This window comes from Halichondria panicea, chromosome 17 (assembly GCF_963675165.1).
Source record: "Halichondria panicea chromosome 17, odHalPani1.1, whole genome shotgun sequence".
Classification (NCBI taxonomy): Eukaryota; Metazoa; Porifera; class Demospongiae; order Suberitida; family Halichondriidae; genus Halichondria; species Halichondria panicea.
In genome coordinates this window covers 4,880,618-4,905,892 of record NC_087393.1, presented here as the reverse complement: position 1 = coordinate 4,905,892, position 25,275 = coordinate 4,880,618, and the positions used below count along the sequence as shown (strand labels likewise).

The 25,275-nt window shown below is 41.1% G+C and overlaps 2 protein-coding genes and 1 long non-coding RNA gene across 6 annotated transcripts in view; all 3 read left to right on the top strand.

Annotated features, from left to right (window-relative positions):
* The window catches only part of LOC135351721 (adhesion G protein-coupled receptor L3-like), a 23,945-nt gene extending 5,548 nt beyond the window's left edge, over positions 1 to 18,397 (top strand). The window contains exons 16-19 of one of the 4 annotated variants that reach the window (XM_064550799.1): positions 10,377 to 10,435; positions 10,484 to 10,662; positions 10,719 to 10,827; positions 18,285 to 18,397. In XM_064550799.1, the coding sequence (XP_064406869.1) occupies positions 10,377 to 10,435; positions 10,484 to 10,662; positions 10,719 to 10,827; positions 18,285 to 18,349 (412 nt within the window). In that variant the 3' untranslated portion in view covers positions 18,350 to 18,397. Of the gene's footprint in view, positions 1 to 44; positions 104 to 151; positions 331 to 373; positions 480 to 1,250; positions 1,431 to 10,376; positions 10,436 to 10,483; positions 10,663 to 10,718; positions 10,828 to 11,132; positions 11,293 to 18,284 lie in introns of those variants that run through there. The other 3 variants (XM_064550800.1, XM_064550802.1, XM_064550801.1) reach the window with 3 other exon arrangements.
* Positions 3,724 to 25,275, top strand: LOC135351720 (adhesion G protein-coupled receptor L3-like). The gene is made up of 19 exons (XM_064550798.1): positions 3,724 to 4,048; positions 4,108 to 4,282; positions 4,340 to 4,555; positions 4,618 to 5,016; positions 19,442 to 19,937; positions 19,990 to 20,028; positions 20,077 to 20,217; positions 20,279 to 20,332; positions 20,442 to 20,541; positions 20,829 to 21,154; positions 21,740 to 21,786; positions 22,007 to 22,246; positions 22,556 to 22,830; positions 22,883 to 22,991; positions 24,125 to 24,271; positions 24,333 to 24,391; positions 24,440 to 24,618; positions 24,689 to 24,800; positions 25,110 to 25,275. Exons 1-19 carry the CDS (start codon positions 3,805 to 3,807, stop codon positions 25,139 to 25,141), a joined length of 3,390 nt encoding a protein of 1,129 aa, XP_064406868.1. The 5' UTR covers positions 3,724 to 3,804; the 3' UTR covers positions 25,142 to 25,275.
* LOC135351722 (uncharacterized) lies at positions 14,331 to 15,481 on the top strand. Its single transcript, XR_010399498.1, has 3 exons — positions 14,331 to 14,605; positions 15,109 to 15,256; positions 15,325 to 15,481. It is a non-coding gene; the product is annotated as an uncharacterized LOC135351722 (long non-coding RNA).

Sequence of the window (25,275 nt, the reverse complement as noted above, 5' to 3'; positions counted from 1 at the left end):
ATACAGACGCAAATTATGCATTATTTGAAGTATTTCTGATACAGTTCTTGGTTGAAATCGTCTGTGTCACTGGTCACTGTCATGGGACTGACATGGATAACTGGTGAGAACAATAATATGTGAGATTTTGATTGTAACATTATCAACACAGGTCTTCTAGTGTTCGAGGTCCCTGCTCTTTTCCCGCTGGCGTACATCTTCACGATCTTCGTTTCATTTCAGGGAGTGGCCATTTTTATACTCTTTGTGCCTCTCTCTAAGCCAGTGAGGGATGCGTACTCCAAATGGTGGAAGGAAAAGGTGGCAAAGCATCGACGTCAAAACATCAAGGTATCACTCTCAAATCTGACCTTATAATTACAGTGACGTATAGTTGTACATTATTTTGCATTTCAGAGTACCACTCTCATCAGTGTCAGCACCAATGTTACCTCTCCATCTTTGGACAGTCCGTTGAAACTGGAGTCTGAAAGAGTCAGGTGCATATGTGCATGCATGATTGCACAACTTAATTGGAAGATGTTTGTAACACTGAGCTTGGTGTTTGCTGCACTCTGTACAGTTCCATTCATTTCTTTCAGTGCTGGGCAGAGCTACATAATAATAATACAAGTTTATTAGTCTACATAATTATACCAAACACTATTTGTTGCCCAGTGAGTGGGCAGATCAAAGCAATCCAGTGCTCAGTATATGGCATGTTGCATCACTGCCATGGCTATAATGCACTGGATTATATGCACTTGCACTGTGTGTAAATGCAGTAGATTTTTTTAAGAGATATCCATTTGGGACTTATGGCCCACCATCCCACCCAATACTCAGTTGGTCCGTTTTATAGGCTACTACTTTTACAACTACTAGTGGGAAGAAAACCTAAAAATTTACTATATATCATAATGAATTCAGCAAAACTAATGAATACACTAAATTCCTTCAAAACACATGTCTTTTATTACGATTTATATGACCAGTCAGACGAGTTTAACGTCATTGGGCAACAAGTTAGTTATTGCAGGCGCCCTCGTGCAACATGCCATATATTGCACTGGATGACATAATGCCCTCGGGCATTATATTGCTCCAGTGCAATATATGGCATGTTGCACTCTGGCTGGGCAATAACTAATACATATAACTGCAATTAATGAGGTGTTTTTGTGATGTATACTAAGTTTACATGGAACCATAATTATGCATTAATTAAGATTATATAATGTTCACTATAATTATGCTCATAATTTATACAGAGTTTGCCGATGAGTGTGAAGGAAGAATACACTGAACGTTAGTCATACATTAATATTACTTATATTTGACTTTCACATAGTATAATTACGTTATACGTTATAATTATTATATAGAAATAGATTGTTACTTTATTATAATTATAGTGTAGCTGTGCAATATCAATTGTAATTGTACACAAACTCTTTTAGTTAATAGGAAAATGTGGAAACTGCATGAGCATAATACACACTATAGTCTGTTAGTTGCTTTTCCCTTCTTTGCCAGGATCTCTCTTGTTAAGAGGGTCTTGCTTGAGAAGCCAGATATAGCCTGCCATGGTCTGCTGGTACGCAGTCAGACTAAAAATGAGTTTGGCAAAAGCGTATAAGAAGCAAATTAGATTTGCACACGCCTTACTGCTTACTGCATACAATGAATTGTATACATAATTATGGCTTATATAGCTGCCTATACTAACCATATATAAACTTTGCTGAGACCAGGTGAATGAACACATGTATATACACTGTGGATTATGCACATGCAAAATCATTTACCTGTGTTGGATTTCCAGCTTGAGGTGTTGTTAAAAATTAACACACCACAACAATTTTTGTTGTCAGACTATATAGTAGATTCTATTCTGCAATTCAGTTTGTGATTGTGTTTGTCATGTTTACATGTTTTGTACTCGTAACTATCCTTATGCTCAGTGTTATTGGGTTTGCATAATTATGTAATCATGAAACTAATGAGAATGTGCAAATAATGTGCGCATGCATGCATGCATTGTTTCACCCTCGATTGTCTGGTGGTCGACGTCATTGTTATAGAAGATGATCGTACAGATCTATTCCATACCCTGCCCCCCTGCCTGCGCCAGACCAACGAATAGCCTGGAAACAGAGAGACGGACAACGTATGGGGCCCTCCAGACACTCCCAACCATCCACTGAGCACTCCGTAGAGTGATAGCGTGGCCGCTTGTATGGTGAGAGTGTTCTTTGAGCCGAAAGTTTTCTTTGAGATTAACCACCTCAGGTGTCCTCACAGCTAGACTCTGTTGAAATACTAACTGCTCAGACATGCCTTTACAGCCATAGCTCGACTGCAAAGGCCAGTGGGGGTTATCTCTTTATTTCGACAATCGCTGAACAAAGTAAGCGGGGACCAGGTTAGCCTCGATCCCAGGCCGATCCGTCTCCAATTGAACGCTAGGTCGCCTATTGTCATTTTGGACTACAACTGGTGAGGGTGAACCTTTCCAAAGCTGTGCATTGCATGTGCAACTGAGAGACTGGAAAATCACTCAAAAGGAGAGCTAAACATTCACATCAAGAATATTCTAGGGGAATTCCAAGCACTCCTGAGCTCTACTGCATGCACATGCGTGCAACTCCTCCGAGCAGAGTGTACTCTCCACAGACAGGTTCAAGAGTAGTGCAGCATCTATGTGGACTGCTATTTGGTGAGAAACTATATCTGCACTGTACTCTGTGGTTTGTATGGTTCGTAATTATGAAAGTACATATATGCATGTACCAGCTATAGTGTTGAGGTACATTATATTAGCTGCATTACAAATTGTTCTTCAATTAGGAATTGTAATTAAGATATGTATAGACTGAACTTAATCAACCGCATCATTCCTTCCATACAAGTATATACCTTGCACAAAATGCACGGTCGTCAATGACCACACATTGTCACCCAAATGCATGTAACTGTATCAAATTACAAGCCAGTAGGAAAGGCAATGAATAACATAGTTATCATTGCCTTTCCTGCTAGTTGTGGTTACAACAGCCAGTATCTGTGACGTAGGTCTGGAGGAATGCTTTTTGTGTACAGTCTATTGGAGTTGCGTACTCTTCCTAATGAACTCTTGATTGCATGTATGCATGTATCACCCTATAATTATATACCAGCAATGTGCTGATTGGCCAGGAAAACTACAAAATAGCATGGAAAAACTACCACCGACAAAATCTAACGTACACATAATTATATGAATGACAATGTAATGGATCGGAGTTATGCTCTCGTCCGCTTTCTTGTTTATTCGCTTCAATCCTAGCAATTTTCACATTGCAAATGTTTTTGTGGGTCTTTGTAATTACCATGCAAAACTATGTTGTGTATGAACAATTATTTTAAAGGAAGATGTGTTGAGTTCGGCCCTGGAAGTTATGTGGTCAATTATGGTTTCATTTTTATACTTTGTGTGCATGGTTGACAAGTATATGCCAGCTAGGGACTTCTATACATGGAAAATGCTTATCAGCTCTATAATTAACATAATAGAAGCACTTTTCGTTAACAAGGAATCCAATGGTATATGAAGAAGTATATGACAAAGTTATGTCAACATCATGAAAGTCATTGTGTATGGCTTGTTATTTATCGCAACTGTATGTGTGTATATTTAGTGTTTTATTAGCCTAACTAATTGATACATGATATTAAGGAAGTTGTGATACTTAATAGTTGTTTATCGACTCCCCCAGAGCAGTGCATGAGTATTGAAAGAAGTCATTGAAGTATTCAATGTGCATGTAGCTATACTGAGTAGCAATGCAGACTAAGAGACAATTTGTAGTGTTAGTGCTGGCTTGCAGTATTGTACTGTTCTCTCAAGGAGCAAGATGTTCTAACTTCTCACTCAATATAACTGTCAGGAGTAACTCACCCGTCAACTGTAGCACTGGGCTGACTTACCCTGGTCCTGCATTTGTTAGAGTGGAGTATCGATGGCTGGAGAGGGTCAATAACTTATTGATACCTGACCAGTGGAGCACTCTTGAAACATTGACTACTGGTAAATGTTCTATCCTATTTTCTACTTACTGTGCATGCAATACTATAATAATTATACAGATGCGGACTATAATGTAACTGGACACACTCTACACAGTTCTGGACAAGACAACGTTGATTCTGTGCAGCTGAGAATAGTACAGCCAGAACATGGCGGTGGATTGTGCAACTGCTGGGAAGTCAACAAACTGCTGGTTACATTCGATGGCAATAGTTACTTTGATCTCTTTAATGAGTAAGTCAATGCATTATCTTGACGTTATACTTACGAATGTATAAAAAAAAAATGCAGAGAAGGCAGCTGTAACAGCAGTCAACTCACAATAAATGGTGCCAGTCCTCTACAGTTCGGTGGAGGTAGGGCAGGGAAACCAAGGGGTGTGGTGTTCCGCCCTGTTAGGCTGCAGGATAATAGTACAACAGAAGAATGTAATGTGATAGTCGATGGTTCAGTTCTTGTTGATAAGCAACCACCACCGATGAATTGCGAAACCAGTAACCCAAGAATGTGAGTTTGTGTTCTGTACCTGCACGTACGTCTATGATTGTGCGGTATGTTCTCCTACACAGAGAGCTGTCATATGTGTTGGATATGGCCCCAGATGGCTGTAACGAGATTGAAAGATATAATGAGGGTATAGAGGTATCGCTAGGCAATTGGGACAGAGACGGCAATTGGATTCCTTTAGCGTACCATGATCATAAATTATATACTAATAATCCAACATTCCGAATCAGAGACTATGATGTTCCTTACTACAATTCTACTGAAGTTCAGTCATTCAAGATAAGTGTGTGCGGAGATGACTATCTCAGAGATGGACTGCAGATAAGATGGCTGCAACATGTTTTTTTAGACACAGGTGTAAAGAGAGACGTAATGACACTGGACAATGTGTCTATTAGCTTGATTGTGAATGAAACCAGCATCAGTCTACTGGAGGATGGATTTAATCAGGGATATTTGAGGTATTTTTGTATTTAAATTTAAACTCGGAACCTTTGGCTTGGCAACTTTCTTTTTAACAATCCATAACATAAACGTGTCCCTTAAATGCGCATGCGCATTGCAGATGTTACTATTGCATGATACAAGGCCTGCTTGTATCTTCTGCGCATGTGCTGACAACCATGTAGCACTGCTGTTTATCAATATAAAGTGGTATCAAGGTGAGGTTTATCTATTCAATTATCCGGCTATCTGGCCTGCCTCTGGAACCAAGGTGTCCGGATAATCGAGGTTGTACTGTATAGTTGATAATATCTACATGCATGGGAAGTACCGTATAGCTGGTAATTTTCGTAGGGCAAAATATTCGTGGTTTTCGTGGTTGGAGGTCTGACCACGAATATTTTACCCACGAATGAAGCGACCTTGCCTACCTTTACCTACTATCCAAGCAGCAACCACGAAAATATTATCCACGAAATGTCTCAATATTGCTGAACCACGAATATTTTGTCCCCCGAAAATTACCCGCTATACGGGAAATTTGCCTCAGAGGAGGATGGGACTTAGTAAACCTATAACCATGCAGGAGCAGATAAGGGGATGGAGCGTCTTACTATAGCATAGTATTGTGGATTCACCACATTTCCTTGTTTGTAATGTGCTAAGTGCTCTGTACATGTGTGGCTGATAACGCTGAATATCATGAATAATGTTAGCTGCACTTAGTGGTTTGGCATATGTGGAATGATTTGTACATAGCTAGACGATGCAGAATCCGTGTAGTAACACATTCCATCATCTGCTCTTGCTATAACTTACTTAGTATGTCAAGCAAAATCAGTTGTAAGCCTCGAGGCAAGGTTTGCGCATGCGCACTAGCATATAGTATCTAGACAATGTTTTGTCGATGTCCATCCATGTGATTTAGAAGCCCTCAGCCACGTGTACATGTAGTACCCACGCTACGCTCGTGATAGTAAATCAGTGTCTTTGGGCTTCTAGACACCTCCAAAACCATGTCTAAATACATTATGTACAAGAATTTTATACACTGATACAGCTCAGCAAATTGGAATAAAGAGATTAGAAATGGTGGCGTATCTACTGTCTGTCCTGTTGGCTCTGATGATCACAAGATAGTGTTTGGTCTCAACTGTACAACCTTCGGCTGTGAGAAAACAACAACAGAGGCTAGTCGCATAGCAACTATAGTCCCACTGAACATTACTCAACTCTTAGAAATGTTTAATGGCATTTCTATCAACAATTCAAGTGCAGAAAGTGATCTAACCACATCAACTGAAGAAGAGGTGACGGCAACTACCTCGGATGTGAAAACTGAAGAAGAGGTGACGGCAACTGCAGAAAACGTGATGCCAACTACCTGGGATATGATAACTGCAGAAGAGGTGACACCAACTACCTCGGATATGACAACTGCAGAAAACGTGATGCCAACTACCTGGGATATGACAACTGCAGAAAAGGGGACCTCAACTACCTCGGATATGACAACTGCAGAAGAGGTGACGTCAACTACCTCGGATATGACAACTCCAGAAAAGGGGACCTTAACTACCTCGGATATGACAACTGCAGAAGAGGTGACACCAACTATCTCGGATATGACAACTGCAGAAAAGGGGACCTCAACTACCTACTCTACAAGCTCCATTCAAGTGGCGTCAACACCAACAGCTCCAGGTACTTCCAGCATTGATTCATCCTTGGCCGAAGAGCTGAAATTTGCTATCTCAAATGTTTCAAGCATTGTAAGTAAACTATATATTTTTCATTGCTATCCTACCTTAATTAGATAAATGGAAGTGAAGACTTGAGAACCATCAAGAAAAAGGTAAGTCATAATTATTCTAACCTTGTGAGTATAATGTTATATTCTCATTCCATATTATTTGTGTATTCATTGTACTTTTGCATCTCATAATCCAATTAGCCTCCTGGTCAAGCAGCTACTTCTCTACGAGACTTGGTGAGGAGGAAGGGTCCAAAAGCTGTTGACCGGAGAGCTGTTATGTATCTGCTCAGTGATATGGTAAATCGGGCGAGAGGTATCAACGACAGCCAACAGTTTGGTCAGGTGAGTCCCGATGATTTGTGAACAACTGAAAGTCATTGATGTAAGCATTTCTTGTATATAGATTGTTTTGGAAGTGAGTGATGACTTGCTGAATCAATCACTGATCACTACTCAGGTATGTTCATGTGTGTATTTAACATAATTCCAACCTTCCTCTTCATACAAGCCCACTCATGCACACACACTACAGTCCAGTGCCATTGTCGGGAGTACACTGCTTGCTACCACTGAGCAGCTGGCATTTAATGTGCTCTCTCTGACTAAAGATGGCCTTAGGACATCAAATATTGGTATGGGTTAGAGAGGAGGTTATTGTGCGAAACGTAGGAGGTACAGGTTATCATAATTCATTTCCCTTTTGTTACAATTAAGGTCATTAGTTGTTGTAGCTATAGAAAACACATTAATTTACAGTGTATAGCTGTAAACAGGAAATGTACATTTCGTCTCATAAAAGGTGTTATAATTATACATGCATGCTTCATTTAACAGGTCCTCAAAGATATATTCTTAAACCACACATACTCTAAACCATATACGTACGTATCTGTAATGCACGTTTTGCAATAATGTTCTACAGAACTGATAGTCCAAGAGGTAGAACAAGATGGGAACGACGACTCATACTTCACTGGTATTGAAACAACCAACAGCTCCATCCGAGTGCCTACTGAGTTAGTGAGGATCATAAGTAATGGAACTGGACCAGTCACTGTGGTTTCAGTCTACTACAGGAACATGAGTGGACTGCTGCCTGGGACTCTGCCAGGAGAGAGGGACATTGTGTTAGCATCTCCAGTGATTTCCACCAGTCTGCAGTGTGGAGACAAGATCTGTAACACAGCCAACATTCAGCTCAGTCAGCCAGTCATTGTCACACTGAAACACTCCTCACAGTTGGCGCAGGTAAGCTGGTAACCAAGCTAGTGTTAACGAGGAGAGGGGGTGAGCCCTGTATTCCTTTCCCCTCCCTCCTGGATAACTGAAGCATTTGTACGCTGTAAAACTACCTACAGTGGAACCCACTCACTAAAGAAAGGCCAACTTTGATGTAAAGGCCATGCAGGCACCCCACTCCAGTTTGTGTGCATAAGGTTTATTACTCATACGAGGGATGCATGTACGTACAGCTAAATAAATTCAAATTGATCCCAAGGGCGTGACGTTATAACCTATAATTATATATATACTTATTGCTGATTGCTCTAGTCCTGCGTAATCTTGTTGCTAAGTTAGCAGTCAATTGCTTTTGAGCATGAGCTTCATTCTTTTCGCATTCCTTAGTGAACCATACCTAATTTGATACCGTGAATAAACCACAATATAAGTCCCTATAAAAGCAATTGCAATCTATATGGCTTTGAGATACTAAATCTGATCCAGGCGGTGGACCAGAAACCAGAGAGTGGCCTTAACTAGTACTATACACTCCCCTTTGATGCATGTCTGACCACAATGAGCAATAATGCAGGATAACAGTGAAACGGAGTGTGTTTTCTGGGAGTTCATACCAGGAAGGTAGGTAATAGTTGTAGTTGTAGTGTTGTCTACTTTGATCTTCTGTATTTTTTCAGGGTTTTGATTAATTTAAAGTATACTGCAATCAATTTTCTATAAGATAGAAGAAGATAGAAGCCTCCCAACAATCACTTCTAAACATTGCTGTATTATAATTATGGCTATATAACCTATAATCCCTTTCAGCGTTTATATCCATTGATTACTGCAATCAATTTTCTATAAAATAGAAGCCTCCCAATATTCATTTCTAAACATTGGTATTCTTATTTCGTGCAGTGACTCTCGGCTAGTCAATGGAAGATGGAATACTAAAGGCTGTGAGAAAAGTGACAGTCTCTCTAACTCCACACACACTGTGTGCGAGTGCACACATCTCACTAACTTTGCCATTCTCCTCAGCTCTCAGCCCATAGTGGGAGGTGCATGTGCATGCATTCGTACTGGGACTGATTGGCTACATTGGTGTATCACTCTCTGTACTAGCCATGCTAGCAACCATTGTAGCATTAGTATACTTAAGGTAACTATAATTATGACTGCTCTTCTTACTGACATGCAGCGTCGTTATATATAAGGCTAGCTTTTGCTTTAGCATACTCTCAAAAGTGTATACCATTTTCCATTAATTACAAAATTGCTAAAATTCGCTAATAATTATTACCCGTTTTTATAACATTAAGGTGTGCAAATACTAAGCTGAGCATCTACTCTCCTACCTTAACTAACTTTTAACTAGTTTTTTTGACTCCAAACAAAATTATCTACAATATCTTTACTAAAAAAATGTCTGGGAAAATATGAGAGGGAATTATTCCATGGGCATATCCTAGTGGTTGTGCAGGTCTCTCTGGAATATGCGTAACTACATCCACATCAACTTGTGTGCGAGTCTAATTCTGGCGCAGCTGATGTTTGTGAGTGGGGTAACCCCTCACGGAGGAGGGGGTGTGGTGGATCCTGGTTGTCGGACGGTAGCAGTTCTCATGCACTACTTGTTCCTGGTGTCCTTCATGTGGATGCTCATGGAGGGGGTGGTCTTGTATCTGGTCCTCGTCAAAGTCTTCGTAAAAGAGCATGAACGGAAGTACATTGTCGGCTTCACCATTGTCAGCTATGGTATGCTGTATTCAAATAGACTTGATATCGTGTTCATGTTATCCCTAGGTGCCCCTGTACTGTACATGGCCCTCTGTATTCCGTTGGGTTTTGTTCGATCTGGCTTGGAGGATAGCTATGGCTACCAGCTGATCGACAGCAATACAACCACCATAGTGTGAGTTAATTCTCATCAGGAGTGCATTCCTGTTCCCATGCATACAGCCACTCCCGGTCGGGACCCAAGTATGCACATTTGTAGCTCATGCACCAATAGATCTTTATGTTGATTACGTAGAAATTTAAGTTTTGTGATGGAGGTGCTCTAAAGAGGCGTAACACAAGTGCATTGTCCTTTGGATGTCTGCCTTCAGCATGCAGTGACCCCTGAGTCAAGCTATATATAATTAGAGACAATAAATATTTACGCTGTCATTATAATACCTGCATGTGCTTGCAGCTGCTGGTTGAACTCCAACACTAATTTTATTCTGACATTCATCGTGCCAGTGGTTGTTATTCTCTTGGTGAATGTTGGCTTCTTTATCATGGCAATAGTTATCATGTGTAGACACCAAAAGAGGCAAGGAAAAAAACAGGAAGTGAGGTATGTGACTATGATACAGACACAAATAATCTATAGTGTTTCTGATATTTATACAGTTCTTGGTTGAAGTCGTCTGTGTCACTGGTCACTGTCATGGGACTGACATGGATAACTGGTGAGCACAATAATATGTGAGATTTTGATTGTAACATTATCAACACAGGTGTTCTGGTGTTCGACATCCCTGCTCTATTTCCACTGGCGTACATCTTCACGATCTTCGTTTCATTCCAAGGAGTGGCCATTTTTATACTCTTTGTACCTCTCTCTAAGCCAGTGAGGGATGCTTACTCCAAATGGTGGAAGGAAAAGTTGGCAAAGCATCGACGTCAAAACATCAAGGTATCACTCCCAAATCTGATTGTATAATTACAGTGTCGTATAATTTTGCATTTTAGAGTACCACTCTCATCAGTGTCAACACCAATGTTACCTCTCCATCCTTGGACAGTCCGTTGAAACTGGAGTCTAATATATTCAGCAACTCGGCCATGGAAAAAGAGTCAGGTGCACAACTTGAAAGATGTTTGTAACACTGAGCTTAGTATTAGTTAGCCTCGATCCCAGGACACACTGAGGCCTTGTGAAGGAGGCTATAGGTGTTTGTAATAGCTAACTTGTAATTATTATTACATAGGCACTCTGTACATATTTCCTTCAGCTGGTCAGAGCTATATACATATTAATACATGTTTAGTCTAGTAAAAACTTTACCAATATTATAATAATTATAGCTGCATGAGGTGTTTTGTATATAGCAATAAGTTTAGAACCACAATTATCACTATACTCATATAATTATGTACATACAGAGTTTGCCGATGAGTGTGAAGGAATTATCTGAAGAATGCAATGAACGTTGTCATATACAAACCTAATAAATTTCATGTTTGACTTTCATAGCAGATCGTTCTTTATTATTATATACAATGTAAATTCCGTGTAATTATAACTCTATAAAAATATATAAAATGTGGAAACTGCAAGCATGAGCATAATTATATATACACAAATAGATTTTAGTCTTTATGTTAGTGCCGTCTTTACCAGGAGATCTCTCTTGTAAGAGGTTCTTATTACATAATTATATGATTACGAAAATTTTTAATGTCAGAGTATTAACCTGATAGCATGTCATGGCCAGCTGGTACGCAAACGCAGTCAGCACACTCTAAATGATACGAGAAGCAAATTGGAGAAGAATAGATGCTTACAGCATACAATGAATTCTAGTAAATGACAATAATTATCATTGTTGCATGTGGCTTATATATAAATTATAGTCTGACTATAATAATAGCTACCATAATAAATTATTAGACATAACCTTTGCTCGAGACTGGTGACGGCGATAAACTGTTGATTTTGCATGTGCATGATATATAAGTGTCACTGTACAAATGCTAATTATCTGTGTTGGATTTCTAGCTTGAGTTTTTGTTAAATTAACCCACAACAACTTTTGTTGTCAGACTATAGAACTATAATTATAGATTCTATCTGGTGCCGGTGGTCGACGCCACTGCTATAGAAGATGATCGTACAGATCTATTCCATGCCCTGCCCCCCTGCCTGCGCCAGACCAACGAGTAGCCTGGCAACAGACAGACGGACAACGTATGGGGCCCTCCAGACACTCCCAACCATCCACTGAGCACTCCGTAGAGTGATAGCGTGGCCGCTTGTATGGTGAGAGTGCCCTTTGAGCCGAAAGTTTTCTTTGAGATTAACCACCTCAGGTGTCCTCACAGCTAGACTCAGTTGAGAAACTAACTGCTCAGACATGCCCTTACAGCCATAGCTTGACTGCAAAGGCCAGTGGGGTTATCTCTTTACTTCGACAATGGCTGAACGAAGTAAGCGGGAACCAGGTAGCCTTGGTGAACTTGTCATCTTGGACTACAACTGGTGAGGGTGAACCACTGCAGCTCTTTGCGATCGGCTGTGGATGATTTTAGCTGAGGAAGACACCCCTTTTATGCAGCTAGCTGAGGTCCCCCACGAAGATGACACAGCGAATTAAGAAATGACGTAATTTAAGCTATTTTTAGACAGAACGTCATTATGTGTGGAAAGTATCTGATTTCGAGTTTGTTTTTTTTAGTTTTTTTTTTTTTTAAGTAGAGTCTACCAACCACAAAGTACAAAATAATAATAATGGTTTGAGTTGATAATGATTTGAGGAGTTAGTTAAGGTTAGTGTCAGCAATTGTCAGGTCTACCGTTGCTGCGAGCTGGCCGTTGAAGCTGTTTGCGGATGACCTTGCTCCTCGAATGCACATGATGCATGATCTCAATAGGGAGAAGGAGATATGGTATCTCAGCCAGCGCATCGTGGGGCCATAGGGTTGTTTCCACTTTTCTGATAATTGGGAGGCAAGTCTTTTATAGAAAGTGGTTGCGATTGGGGCCAGTCCTCCGGTCAACGAAAACACGAGGGGGCAGAATGAGGAGTGTTCTATCTCACGGACTCTTTGTTCGTATTGCCTTTTCTTTTCTTTTTCGTGGCTCCTGTATGTGGCGGACATGGAGCGCTTTTGGTTAGAGGGGGCCAGGGTGTTGAATACCCTCACATCTAGGTACGTTCTTTCAAAGGTATAGCTCCAGTTTCCACTCCAAGACAGACTCGGAACAGAGCCAGTTAAAGGAACAGTAATTTACTTATATTAAACAGGGGCATAAAATAATAAATAAACACAACTTTCTCGAGTTCAGTTGAGGATAGATCTACATCTTCCTGCTCTGGTATAGCTAGCCTAACATTAGTCAATACTGGCAATAGGACCTGCAAGTCATACATGGTGTTATCAAACTCTGCACTTAGTCAGCAAGAGAGCTTGGACATAATTATGAGTAAGTACTGCAAGATCTAGTCAGCAAAGGACATCTAGTACTTAAGCATGAGGCTGAGGCTACAAGCATAGATACCATCTATATACACTGCAAGTTATAAGTGGGAGCCCCATATCGCTGGAGGGGCCTCAAAGCGCTATTGAACGGGCCCAAAATCGCTAGCGTTTTAGGGCCTGGGGGCCCCGAAATGGGGAGGGAGCCCCATATCGCTTCTACACCTGTTTTAATTTTTGCGTTATTTAATTTTTTTTCTTTCAACAATTCACAATGCACAACAACAAAAATAATAATGGTTTGCATGAGGTGATGATGAATTAAGGCAATTAGTTTAGGTTAGTGTCAGCAATAGGCCCTGATAAATTATGCTTTTTTTTCACCCATCTTTAATTCTTGAAAAATGTGCCTATTATTCTCATAACATAAAAAATCCGATTATTCCCCAAAAAATGTGAAAATTAAGACGTAGAAATAAACACAACACACAACTGACTCAAGACATAATTAATACATATAGTGTATATCGTGTTATCTTGAACTGATCCATAATTAAAAGGGCGGCTGATTCATGAGACTAAAATATTCACCTTCAGCCATTTTTTGCCATTTTTTGTCATAAAAACATCGTTAAAAACTTAATGTAATGAATGATCTTTACTGTCTAGTCAGCAATTGTTACGTCTACAGTCGCTGCGAGCTGACGGTAAGGGTAAGTTGAAGCAGTTTGCGGATGACCTTGCTCCTCGAATGCATGCACACGAATGCACATGATGCATGATCTCAATAAGGAGAAGTAAATATGGCACCTCAGCCACCGCATCGTGGGGCCATAGGGTTGTTTCCACTTTTCCGATAATTGGGAGGCAAGTCTTTTATAAAAAGTGGTTGCGATTGGGGCCAGTCCTCCTGTCAACGAAAACACGAGGGGGCAGAATGAGGAGTGTTCTATCTCACCATAGATTGAAGAGTTGATCTCACGGACTCTTTGTTTTCTTTTCTTTTTCGTGGCTCCTGTATGTGGCGGACATAGAGCGCTTTTGGTTAGAGGGGGCCAGAGGGTTGAATACCCTCGAGCTCACATCTAGGTACGTTCTTTCAAAGGTACTTCCCCAGAATCCGTCCACAACAACGTCAAGACGGGCGCCATCCTGTTTGTTTGCTGAGACGCCTTCAAAGGTTTCACTTGTCACTGTCGAAAAATGCGAAACTTTGCACCTAACGAACATTTTCCCGGCGCTATAGCTACCTGAATCCGTATGCAGTGTATTTGTTGGCACACAGTGCTTTTATGGCTATAATTATAAACACCACATAATTGTTTGACAGCTACATTAGGACATGATGCTTTCTAATAGTTATGACATACATATAGGGTGATGAAACAGACTTGGCCAGGCAAGTGGCTGCTCTGAAGTGGCACAACAAAGAGTTAGATGTGAGTCTAAGTATTACCATGGTATTACTCATGCATATCATGTAATGGTGCATGTAATGTCCTGCCCTTTGCATACATTCAGTGTATTGTATAAATGTCCCTACACTGTTCCAATTGCCAGCAGAGTCCTAGAATCCTCTCCCTATGACATTTTTGTGTAACTAATTGTTTTCTTTATAATTCATTGCATGTTCATTCTGAATCAGTGTAATGTCCGTACACTGTTCCTATTGCCACAGATTCCTAGAATCATCTCCTTCTGACATTTTTTGCTAATTGCTTCCTTTCCACTATTCCCAGTAGTGCACTCTTGCAAGTGTTCATTGGTACATTAATTCTCACCAGTGTAACAACAGATTCCTAGAAGTGTTGTACCCAAGTACTCTCTTTGTTATATTTGCATACTATAAATATTGCTTTCCCTAGGTCCAACTACTGTACATTGTTGTATACCAACTGTTTTTCATTGTGCTCTACTTTACTCTGTTCTTAATTCCTTGCAGCTGAGCAACAAGAATCTTCACGATCTTCGTTTCATTCCAAGGAGTGGCCATTTTTATACTCTTTGTGCCTCTCTCTAAGCCAGTGAGGGATGCATACTCCAAATGGTGGAAGGAAAAGTTGACAAAGCATCGACGTCAAAACATCAAGGTATCACTCTCAAATCGGACCGTATATAATTATAGTGACGTATGATTGTACATTATTTTGCATTTCAGAGCACCACTCTCATCAGTGTCAGCACCAGACTCAGTGTTACCTCTCCATCCTTGGACAGTTCGTTGAAACTGGAGTCTAATAATTATATTCAGCAACTTGGCCATGGAAAAAGAGTCAGGTGCACAACTTAGAAGATGTTTGTAACACTGAGCTTGGTATTAGTTAGCCTCGATCCCAGGCCGCACTGAGGCCTTGTGAAGGAGGCTATAGGTGTTTGTACCACTGAGCTTGGTATTAGTTAGCCTCGATCCCAGGCCGCACTGAGGCCTTGTGAAGGAGGCTATAGGTGTTTGTACCACTGAGCTTGGTATTAGTTAGCCTCGATCCCAGGCCGCACTGAGGCCTTGTGAAGGAGGCTATAGGTGTTTGTAACACTGAGCTTGGTATTAGTTAGCCTCGATCCCAGGCCGCACTGAGGCCTTGTGAAGGAGGCTATAGGTGTTTGTAACACTGAGCTTGGTATTAGTTAGCCTCGATCCCAGGCCGCACTGAGGCCTTGTGAAGGAGGCTATAGGTGTTTGTAACGCTGAGCTTGGTATTAGTTAGCCTCGATCCCAGGCCACACTGAAGCCTTGTGAAGGAGGCTATAGGTGTTTGTACCACTGAGCTTGGTATTAGTTAGCCTCGATCCCAGGCCACACTGAGGCCTTGTGAAGGAGGCTATAGGTGTTTGTAACACTGAGCTTGGTATTAGTTAGCCTCGATCCCAGGCCGCACTGAGGCCTTGTGAAGGAGGCTATAGGTGTTTGTACCACTGAGCTTGGTATTAGTTAGCCTCGATCCCAGGCCGCACTGAGGCCTTGTGAAGGAGGCTATAGGTGTTTGTACCACTGAGCTTGGTATTAGTTAGCCTCGATCCCAGGCCGCACTGAGGCCTTGTGAAGGAGGCTATAGGTGTTTGTACCACTGAGCTTGGTATTAGTTAGCCTCGATCCCAGGCCGCACTGAGGCCTTGTGAAGGAGGCTATATAGGTGTTTGTAACACTGAGCTTGGTATTAGTTAGCCTCGATCCCAGGCCACACTGAGGCCTTGTGAAGGAGGCTATAGGTGTTTGTAACACTGAGCTTGGTATTAGTTAGCCTCGATCCCAGGCCACACTGAGGCCTTGTGAAGGAGGCTATAGGTGTTTGTAACACTGAGCTTGGTATTAGTTAGCCTCGATCCCAGGCCACACTGAGGCCTTGTGAAGGAGGCTATAGGTGTTTGTACCACTGAGCTTGGTATTAGTTAGCCTCGATCCCAGGCCGCACTGAGGCCTTGTGAAGGAGGCTATAGGTGTTTGTAACACTGAGCTTGGTATTAGTTAGCCTCGATCCCAGGCCGCACTGAGGCCTTGTGAAGGAGGCTATAGGTGTTTGTACCACTGAGCTTGGTATTAGTTAGCCTCGATCCCAGGCCGCACTGAGGCCTTGTGAAGGAGGCTATAGGTGTTTGTAACACTGAGCTTGGTATTAGTTAGCCTCGATCCCAGGCCACACTGAGGCCTTGTGAAGGAGGCTATATAGGTGTTTGTAACACTGAGCTTGGTATTAGTTAGCCTCGATCCCAGGCCACACTGAGGCCTTGTGAAGGAGGCTATAGGTGTTTGTAACACTGAGCTTGGTATTAGTTAGCCTCGATCCCAGGCCACACTGAGGCCTTGTGAAGGAGGCTATAGGTGTTTGTAACACTGAGCTTGGTATTAGTTAGCCTCGATCCCAGGCCGCACTGAGGCCTTGTGAAGGAGGCTATAGGTGTTTGTACCACTGAGCTTGGTATTAGTTAGCCTCGATCCCAGGCCGCACTGAGGCCTTGTGAAGGAGGCTATAGGTGTTTGTAACACTGAGCTTGGTATTAGTTAGCCTCGATCCCAGGCCACACTGAGGCCTTGTGAAGGAGGCTATAGGTGTTTGTAACACTGAGCTTGGTATTAGTTAGCCTCGATCCCAGGCCACACTGAGGCTTTGTGAAGGAGGCTATAGGTGTTTGTAACACTGAGCTTGGTATTAGTTAGCCTCGATCCCAGGCCGCACTGAGGCCTTGTTAAGGAGGCTATAGGTGTTTGTAACACTGAGCTTGGTATTAGTTAGCCTCGATCCCAGGCCGCACTGAGGCCTTGTGAAGGAGGCTATATAGGTGTTTGTAACACTGAGCTTGGTATTAGTTAGCCTCGATCCCAGGCCGCACTGAGGCCTTGTGAAGGAGGCTATATAGGTATTTGTAACACTGAGCTTGGTATTAGTTAGCCTTGATCCCAGGCCACACTGAGGCCTTGTGAAGGAGGCTATAGGTGTTTGTAACACTGAGCTTGGTATTAGTTAGCCTCGATCCCAGGCCACACTGAGGCCTTGTGAAGGAGGCTATAGGTGTTTGTACCACTGAGCTTGGTATTAGTTAGCCTCGATCCCAGGCCGCACTGAGGCCTTGTGAAGGAGGCTATAGGTGTTTGTACCACTGAGCTTGGTATTAGTTAGCCTCGATCCCAGGCCGCACTGAGGCCTTGTGAAGGAGGCTATAGGTGTTTGTACCACTGAGCTTGGTATTAGTTAGCCTCGATCCCAGGCCACACTGAGGCCTTGTGAAGGAGGCTATAGGTGTTTGTAACACTGAGCTTGGTATTAGTTAGCCTCGATCCCAGGCCACACTGAGGCCTTGTGAAGGAGGCTATAGGTGTTTGTACCACTGAGCTTGGTATTAGTTAGCCTCGATCCCAGGCCACACTGAGGCCTTGTGAAGGAGGCTATAGGTGTTTGTAATAGCTATAGGTGCTTGTAATAGCTAACTTGTAATTATGATTATATAGGCTCTCTGTACATAGTTCCTTCAGCTGGTCAGAGCTATACATGTTTAGTATACCCGGCAAAAACTTTACCAACTGCAATTAATTAGACTATCTAGCTATAAGTTGGAACAATGATTATCCATTACTGATAATAATGAACACTATAATTATACTCATAATTAATTATGTACATACAGAGTTTGCTGATGAGTGTGAAGGAATTATCTATAACGTTAGTCATAAAAACAAATGTACTAAATAGTTATTGATGTTTGACTTTAATTCATTCATTATACGTTATGTACAGAAGCATTATCATTTCTTTATTATAGTATAGCTGTGCAATGTCAATTGTAATTATTTTGATGAGAAAATAATTATATCTGCACTATACTCTGTGGTTTGTATGGTGAGGAATTATGAAATCATTGGATCAGTTTGTATATGTAATTATAGTTTTAGAAAGCTCATTTTCTTCTTCTTTATACATGTACGTAAGGTGTGTTATATATCGTATAGCGGGTATTTCGGATATAAACTTTCGCAGAAAGACTGTATTCGTCACTGCGCATGCGTACAGTGATGTGATGCATAATTAATGGATGAAGGTATAATTGATAACCTAGAGTCGAATTCTGCTTTTTGTGGAAGCAACGGCTCATGTGCAGACAACCATGTGGCACTGCTGTTTATCAATATAAAGTGGTATCAATGCGAGGTTTATCTATTCGATTATCCGGCATATTCAGCTATCTGGCCTGCCTCTGGAACCCAGGTGTCCGGATAATCGAGGTTGTGCTGTAGTAGAAATTTGCCTCAGAGGAGGATGAGACGTAGTAAACCTATAACCATGCAGGAGCAGATAAGGGGATAGAGCGTCTTACTATATATAATTATATGCATAGTATTGCGGATTCACTATTGTCTTAACCATATACTCCTTGTTTGTAATGTGCTAAGTGCTCTGTACATGTGCGGCTGATAACGCTAATAATAATGAATATCATGAATAATGTTAGCAGCACTTAGCATTTTGGCATAATTATGTGGAATGATTTGTACATAGCTAGATGATGCAGAATCCGTGTAGTAACACACTCCATCATCTGCTCTTGCTATAACTTACATAGTTACTTAGTATGTCAAGCAAAATCAGTATACTTGTTGTAAGCCTCGAGGCAAGATTTGCTCATGCGCACTATAGCTAGTATCTAGACACTCTTTTGTCGGTGTCCATGAATGTAATTTAGCCACGTGTACGCTCGGAATAGTAAATCAGTGTCTTTGGGCTTCTAGACACCTCCAAAACCATGTCTAAATACATTATGTACAAGATTTTTATACACTGATACAGCTCAGCAAATTGGAATAAAGAGATTAGAAATGGCGGTGTATCTACTGACTGCTCTGATGGCTCTGATGATCACAAGATAGTGTTTGGTCTCAACTGTACAACCTTCGGCTGTGAGTATAAAACAACAGTCGCTAGTCGCATAGCAACTACAGCCCCACTGAACATCACTCAACTCTTTGAAATGTTTAATGGCATTTCTATCAACAATTCAAGTGTAGAAAGTGATCTAACCACATCAACTGAAGAAGAGGTGACGGCAACTACCTCGGATGTGACAACTGAAGAAGAGGTGACGTCAACTACCTCGGATATGACAACTGCAGAAGAGGTGACGCCAACTACCTCGGATATGACAACTGCAGAAAAGGGGACCTTAACTACCTACTCTACAAGCTCCATTCAAGTGGCATCAACACCAACAGCTCCAGTTACTTTCAGCATTTATTCATCCTTGGTCGAAGAACTAGAATCTGCTATCTCAAATGTTTTAAGCATTGTAAGTACAATGAGAAAATTTACATGTTTTTTCTATTGTCATCCTGCTTTAGATAAATGGAAGTGAAAAATTGAGAGCAATCCAGCAAAAAGTAAGTCATCTTGTGAGTATTTTCATGTCAATTTCTATCTCCAATTAGCCTCCTGGTCAAGCAGCTACTTCTCTACGAGACTTGGTGAGGAAGGATCCACAAGCTGTTGACCGGATAGCTGTTATGTATCTGCTCTGTGATATGGTAAATCGGGCGAGAGGTATCAACGACAGCCAACAGTTTGGTCAGGTGAGTCCCGATGATTTGTGAACAACTGAAAGTCATTGATGTAAACATTTCTTGTATATAGATTGTTTTGGAAGTGAGTGATGACTTGCTGGAACAAGCACTGAACACTAATCAGGTGTGTTTATGTGTTTATTTAACATCATTCCATGACATGCACCATTTACCTATTTAGTGTACAACCTTCCTCCTCCTCATACAAGCTCACTCATGCACACACACTACAGTCCAGCGCCATTGTCGGGAGTACACTGCTTGCTACCATTGAGCAGCTGGCATTTAATGTGCTCTCTCTGACTAAATACGGCCTTAGGACATCAAATATTGGTATGGGTTAGAGAGGAGGTTATTGTGCGAAACGTACAATGTACAGGTTATCATAATTCATTTCCCTTTTGTTACAATTAAGGTCATTAGTTGTTGTAGCTATAGAAACACACTAATTTACAGTGTATAGCTGTAAACAGAAAATGTACGTTTTGTCTCATAAAAGGTATTATAATTCTACATGCATGCTTCATTTAACAGGTCCTCAAAGAGATATTCTTAAACCACACATACTCTAAACCATACGTACGTATCTGTAATGCACGTTTTGCAATAATGTTCTACAGAGCTGATAGTCCAAGAGGTAGAACAAGATGGGAACAACGACTCATACTTCACTGGTATTGAAACAACCAATGGCTCCATCCGAGTGCCCACTGAGTTAGTGAGGATGATGGGTAATGGAACTGGACCAGTCACTGTGGCATCAGTCTACTACAGGAACATGAGTGGACTGTTGCCCGGGACTCTGCCGGGAGAGAGGAACACTGTGTTAGCATCTCCAGTGGTCTCCACCAGTCTGCAGTGTGGGGACAAAATCTGTGACACAGCCAACATTCAGCTCAGTCAGCCAGTCATTGTCACACTGAAACACTCCTCACAGTTGGCGCAGGTAAGTTGGTAACCATGCAGGCTAGTGTTAACGAGGAGAGGGGGTGAGCCCTGTATTCCCTTCCCCTCCCTCCTGGATAACTGAAGCATTTGTACACTGTAGCTACATACAGTGGAAACCACTCACTAAGAAAGGCCAACTTTGATGTAAAGGGCATGCAGGCACCTCACTCAGTTTATGTGTATAATTAAGTGTCTTAGGTTTAATATACTCATACGAAGGATGCATGCATGTAGATAGAGCTAAATAAAAATTCAAATCGATCTCGAGGGCATGACGTTATAACCTGTATATATACTTATTGCTGATTGCTCTAGTCCTGCGTAATCTTGTTGCTAAGTTAGCAGCCAATTGCTTTTGAGCATGAGCTTCATTCTTTTCGCATTCCTTAGTGAACCATACCTAATTTGATACCGCGAATAATAAACCACAATATAAGTCCCTATAAAAGCAATTGTAATCTATATGGCTTTAAATGAGATACTAAATCTGATCCAGGCGGTGGACCAGAAACCGAGAGTGGCCTTAACTAGTACTATACACTCCCCTTTGATGCATGTCTGACCACAATGAGCAATAATGCAGGATAACAGCGAAACAAAGTGTGTTTTCTGGGAGTTCATACTAGGAAGGTAGGTAATAGTTGTAGTGTTGTCAAGGGAATTTTCTACTTTGGTCTTCTGTATTTTTTCAGGGTTTTGACCAATTTAAAGTATACTGCAATCAATTTTCTATAAGATAGAAGAAGATAGAAGCCTCCCAACAATCACTTCTAAACATTGCTGTATTATAATTATGGCTATATAACCTATAACCAAAAAATTATAATTAACTGTAAATAATTTCGTGCAGTGAGTCTCAGCTAGTCAATGGAAGATGGAATACTACTGGCTGTGAGAGAAATGACAATCTCTCTAACTCCACACACACTGTGTGCGAGTGCACACATCTCACTAACTTTGCCATTCTCCTCAGCTCTCAGCCCATAGTGGGAGGTGTGCATGCATTCGTACTGGGACTGATTGGCTACATTGGTGTATCACTCTCTGTACTAGCCATGCTAGCAACCATTGTAGCATTGGTATACCTAAGGTAACTATAATTATGACTGCTCTTCTTACTGACAGCGTCGTTATATATAAGGCTAGCTTTTGCTTTAGCATACTCTCAAAAGTGTATACCATTTTCCATTAATTACAAAATCGCTAAAATTCGCTAATATTACCCGTTTTATAACATTAAGGTGTGCAAATACTAAGCTGAGCATCTACTCTCCTATCTTAACTAACTTTTAACTAGTTTTTTGACTCCAAACAAAATTATCTACAATATCATTACTAAAAATGTCTGGGAAAATATGAGAGGGAATTATTCCATGGGCATATCCTAGTGGTTGTGCAGGTCTCTCTGGAATATGCGTAACTACATCCACATCAACTTGTGTGCGAGTCTAATTCTGGCACAGCTGATGTTTGTGAGTGGGGTAACCCCTCACGGGGGAGGGGGTGTGGTGGATCCTGGTTGTCGGACAGTAGCAGTTCTCATGCACTACTTGTTACTGGTGTCCTTCATGTGGATGCTCATGGAGGGGGTGGTCTTGTATCTGGTCCTCGTCAAAGTCTTCGTAAAAGAGCATGAACGGGAGTACATTGTCGGCTTCACTATTGTCAGCTATGGTATGCTGTATTCAAATAGACTTGATATCGTGTTCATGTTATCTCTATATAGGTACCCCTGTACTGTACATGGCCCTCTGTATTCCGTTGGGCTTTGCTCTATCTGGCTTGGAGGATAGCTATGGCTACCAGCTGATCAACAGCAATACAACCACCATAGTGTGAGTTAATTCTCATCAAGAGTGCTTTTCCTGTTCCCATGCATACCATACACACATACATGCAGCCACTCCCATAGTGTTAGTTCAGTCGCTCTCTTATCGAGACCGAAGTATGCATATAATTATACGTGTAGATATTTATGTTGATTATACAGAATTTTAAGTTTTGTGACAGAGGTGCTATGTTATAGATAGTACATAGGCATGAGGTATCTATGTGTTATAGTGTCCCATATCACGAGGGCTTTGCCCGAGGGATGAGGGACACTATAACCATAGATACCGAATGCACATGTGCTAACTGATTTAGATCCCACTTTTCATGCTGCCTCAGGCAAAAAGTGTATCTATAAAAGTAGCAAGCCTTAGCAACAGCTTTATTTTTGAAAATGTCCTGTTTTGACAAGCTAGATGATTTCTGCTTCTCTGCTAAATAACCTTTCATTGGCCTTACATATTGGAATGGAAAACTAGTGACTCCACCTTGTGCAGGAAGCACTCTGCAACAAATGAGCCCAGCCTCCTCTTTTCTCTGCACTCAAGCCCCACCCCCAGCTCAGTAAACTGTTCTGATATGTACGGCTAGCTAGCAAGACAGCTTGCAGCAATGCTACAGTGCACTATCATTCCCAAAAAGACACAGGAGTCTACTGTTTGAAACATGGCTGCAGGATAGAAACAGAAGGACGAAGTTGACAAATGCTACAAGTTGAAGACATGCTTTCATGCTTGTGACAATGCACCCAGAACTGTTATAATCATTGGCTCTTAGTGTTCCTCGTAGAGACAAGAAAAGATACTGGTGAACACTACCATCAACCCAGCAAACGCTATAGAAACTGGTAGTGAAAAAACTAAACAGCCATAGCTAATTATCATGCAGCTAGCTACAGCTTTATTATCATTTCTGTGCATTCAAAAAAATTATACTTGTACTTTATACCCTCAAGCTTATAATTCCCTGGGAAACTATGAGATTATGGCTCATAATTCCCTGCTAAACACACACAAGTGGGATCTAAAAAATAAGAGGCGTAACACAAGTGCATGCATTATCACTCTGGTTATGTCTGCCTATATTATTATAGAGACGATAACTATTTACACTGTCTTATAATAGCATGTGCTTGCAGCTGCTGGTTGAACTCCAACACTAATTTTATTCTGACGTTCATCGTGCCAGTGGTGATTATTCTCTTGGTGAATGTTGGCTTCTTTATCATGGCAATAGTTATCATATGTAGACACCAAAAGAGGCAAGGGAAGCGGCAGGAAATGAGGTATGTGGATATGATACAGACACAAATTATGCATTGTTTGAAGTATGTATTTCTGATACAGTTCTTGGTTGAAGTCGTCTGTGTCACTGGTCACTGTCATGGGACTGACATGGATAACTGGCGAGAACAATAATACATGAGATTTTGATTGTAACATTATCAACACAGGTGTTCTGGTGTTCGACATCCCTGCTCTACTTCCAGTGTCGTACATCTTCACGATCTTCGTTTCATTCCAAGGAGTGGCCATTTTTATACTCTTTGTACCTCTCTCTAAGCCAGTGAGGGATGCGTACTCCAAATGGTGGAAGGAAAAGATGGTAAAGCATCAACGTCAAAACATCAAGGTATCACTCTTAAATCTGACCGTATAGCTAATTACAGTGACACATGATTGTACATTATTTTGCATTTCAGAGTACCACTCTCATCAATGTCAATACCAGTGTTGCCTCTCCATCCTTGGACAGTTCGTTGAAACTGGAGTCTAATAACAACTCGACCATGGAAATGTCTAAGAAAGAGTCAGGTGTGTGATCACAAAACTTGGAAGATGTTTGTAACACTGAGCTTGGTATTAGTTAGCCTCGATCCCAGGACACACTGAGGCCTTGTGAAGGAGGCTATAGGTGTTTGTAATAGCTAACTTGTAATTATTATTATATAGGCACTCTGTACATATTTCCTCCAGCTGCATGGTCGGAGCTACATGTTAATACGTTTAGTATAGTAAAAACTTTACCAATAATTATAACTGCATTTAATGAGGTGTTTTGTATATAGCAATATAGTTTGGATATACTTACTTCACTATACTCATATAATTATGTACATACAGAGTTTGCCGATGAGTGTGAAGGAATTATCTGAAGAATGCAATGAACGTTGTCATATACAAACCTAATAAATTTCATGTTTGACTTTCATAGCAGATCGTTCTTTATTACTATACAATGTATATTCCGTGTAATTATACTCTATAAAAAATATATAAAGTGTGGAAA

Bases quoted from the DNA above. Each gene is read 5' to 3' on its own strand.
- LOC135351720 (XM_064550798.1), top strand. From the start codon at position 3,805: ATGCAGACTAAGAGACAATTTGTAGTGTTAGTGCTGGCTTGCAGTATT. The intron at 4,283-4,339 runs GTAAGTCAATGC...AAAAAAATGCAG, and splicing joins TACTTTGATCTCTTTAATGA to AGAAGGCAGCTGTAACAGCA. The intron at 19,938-19,989 runs GTAAGTACAATG...ATCCTGCTTTAG, and splicing joins TCTCAAATGTTTTAAGCATT to ATAAATGGAAGTGAAAAATT.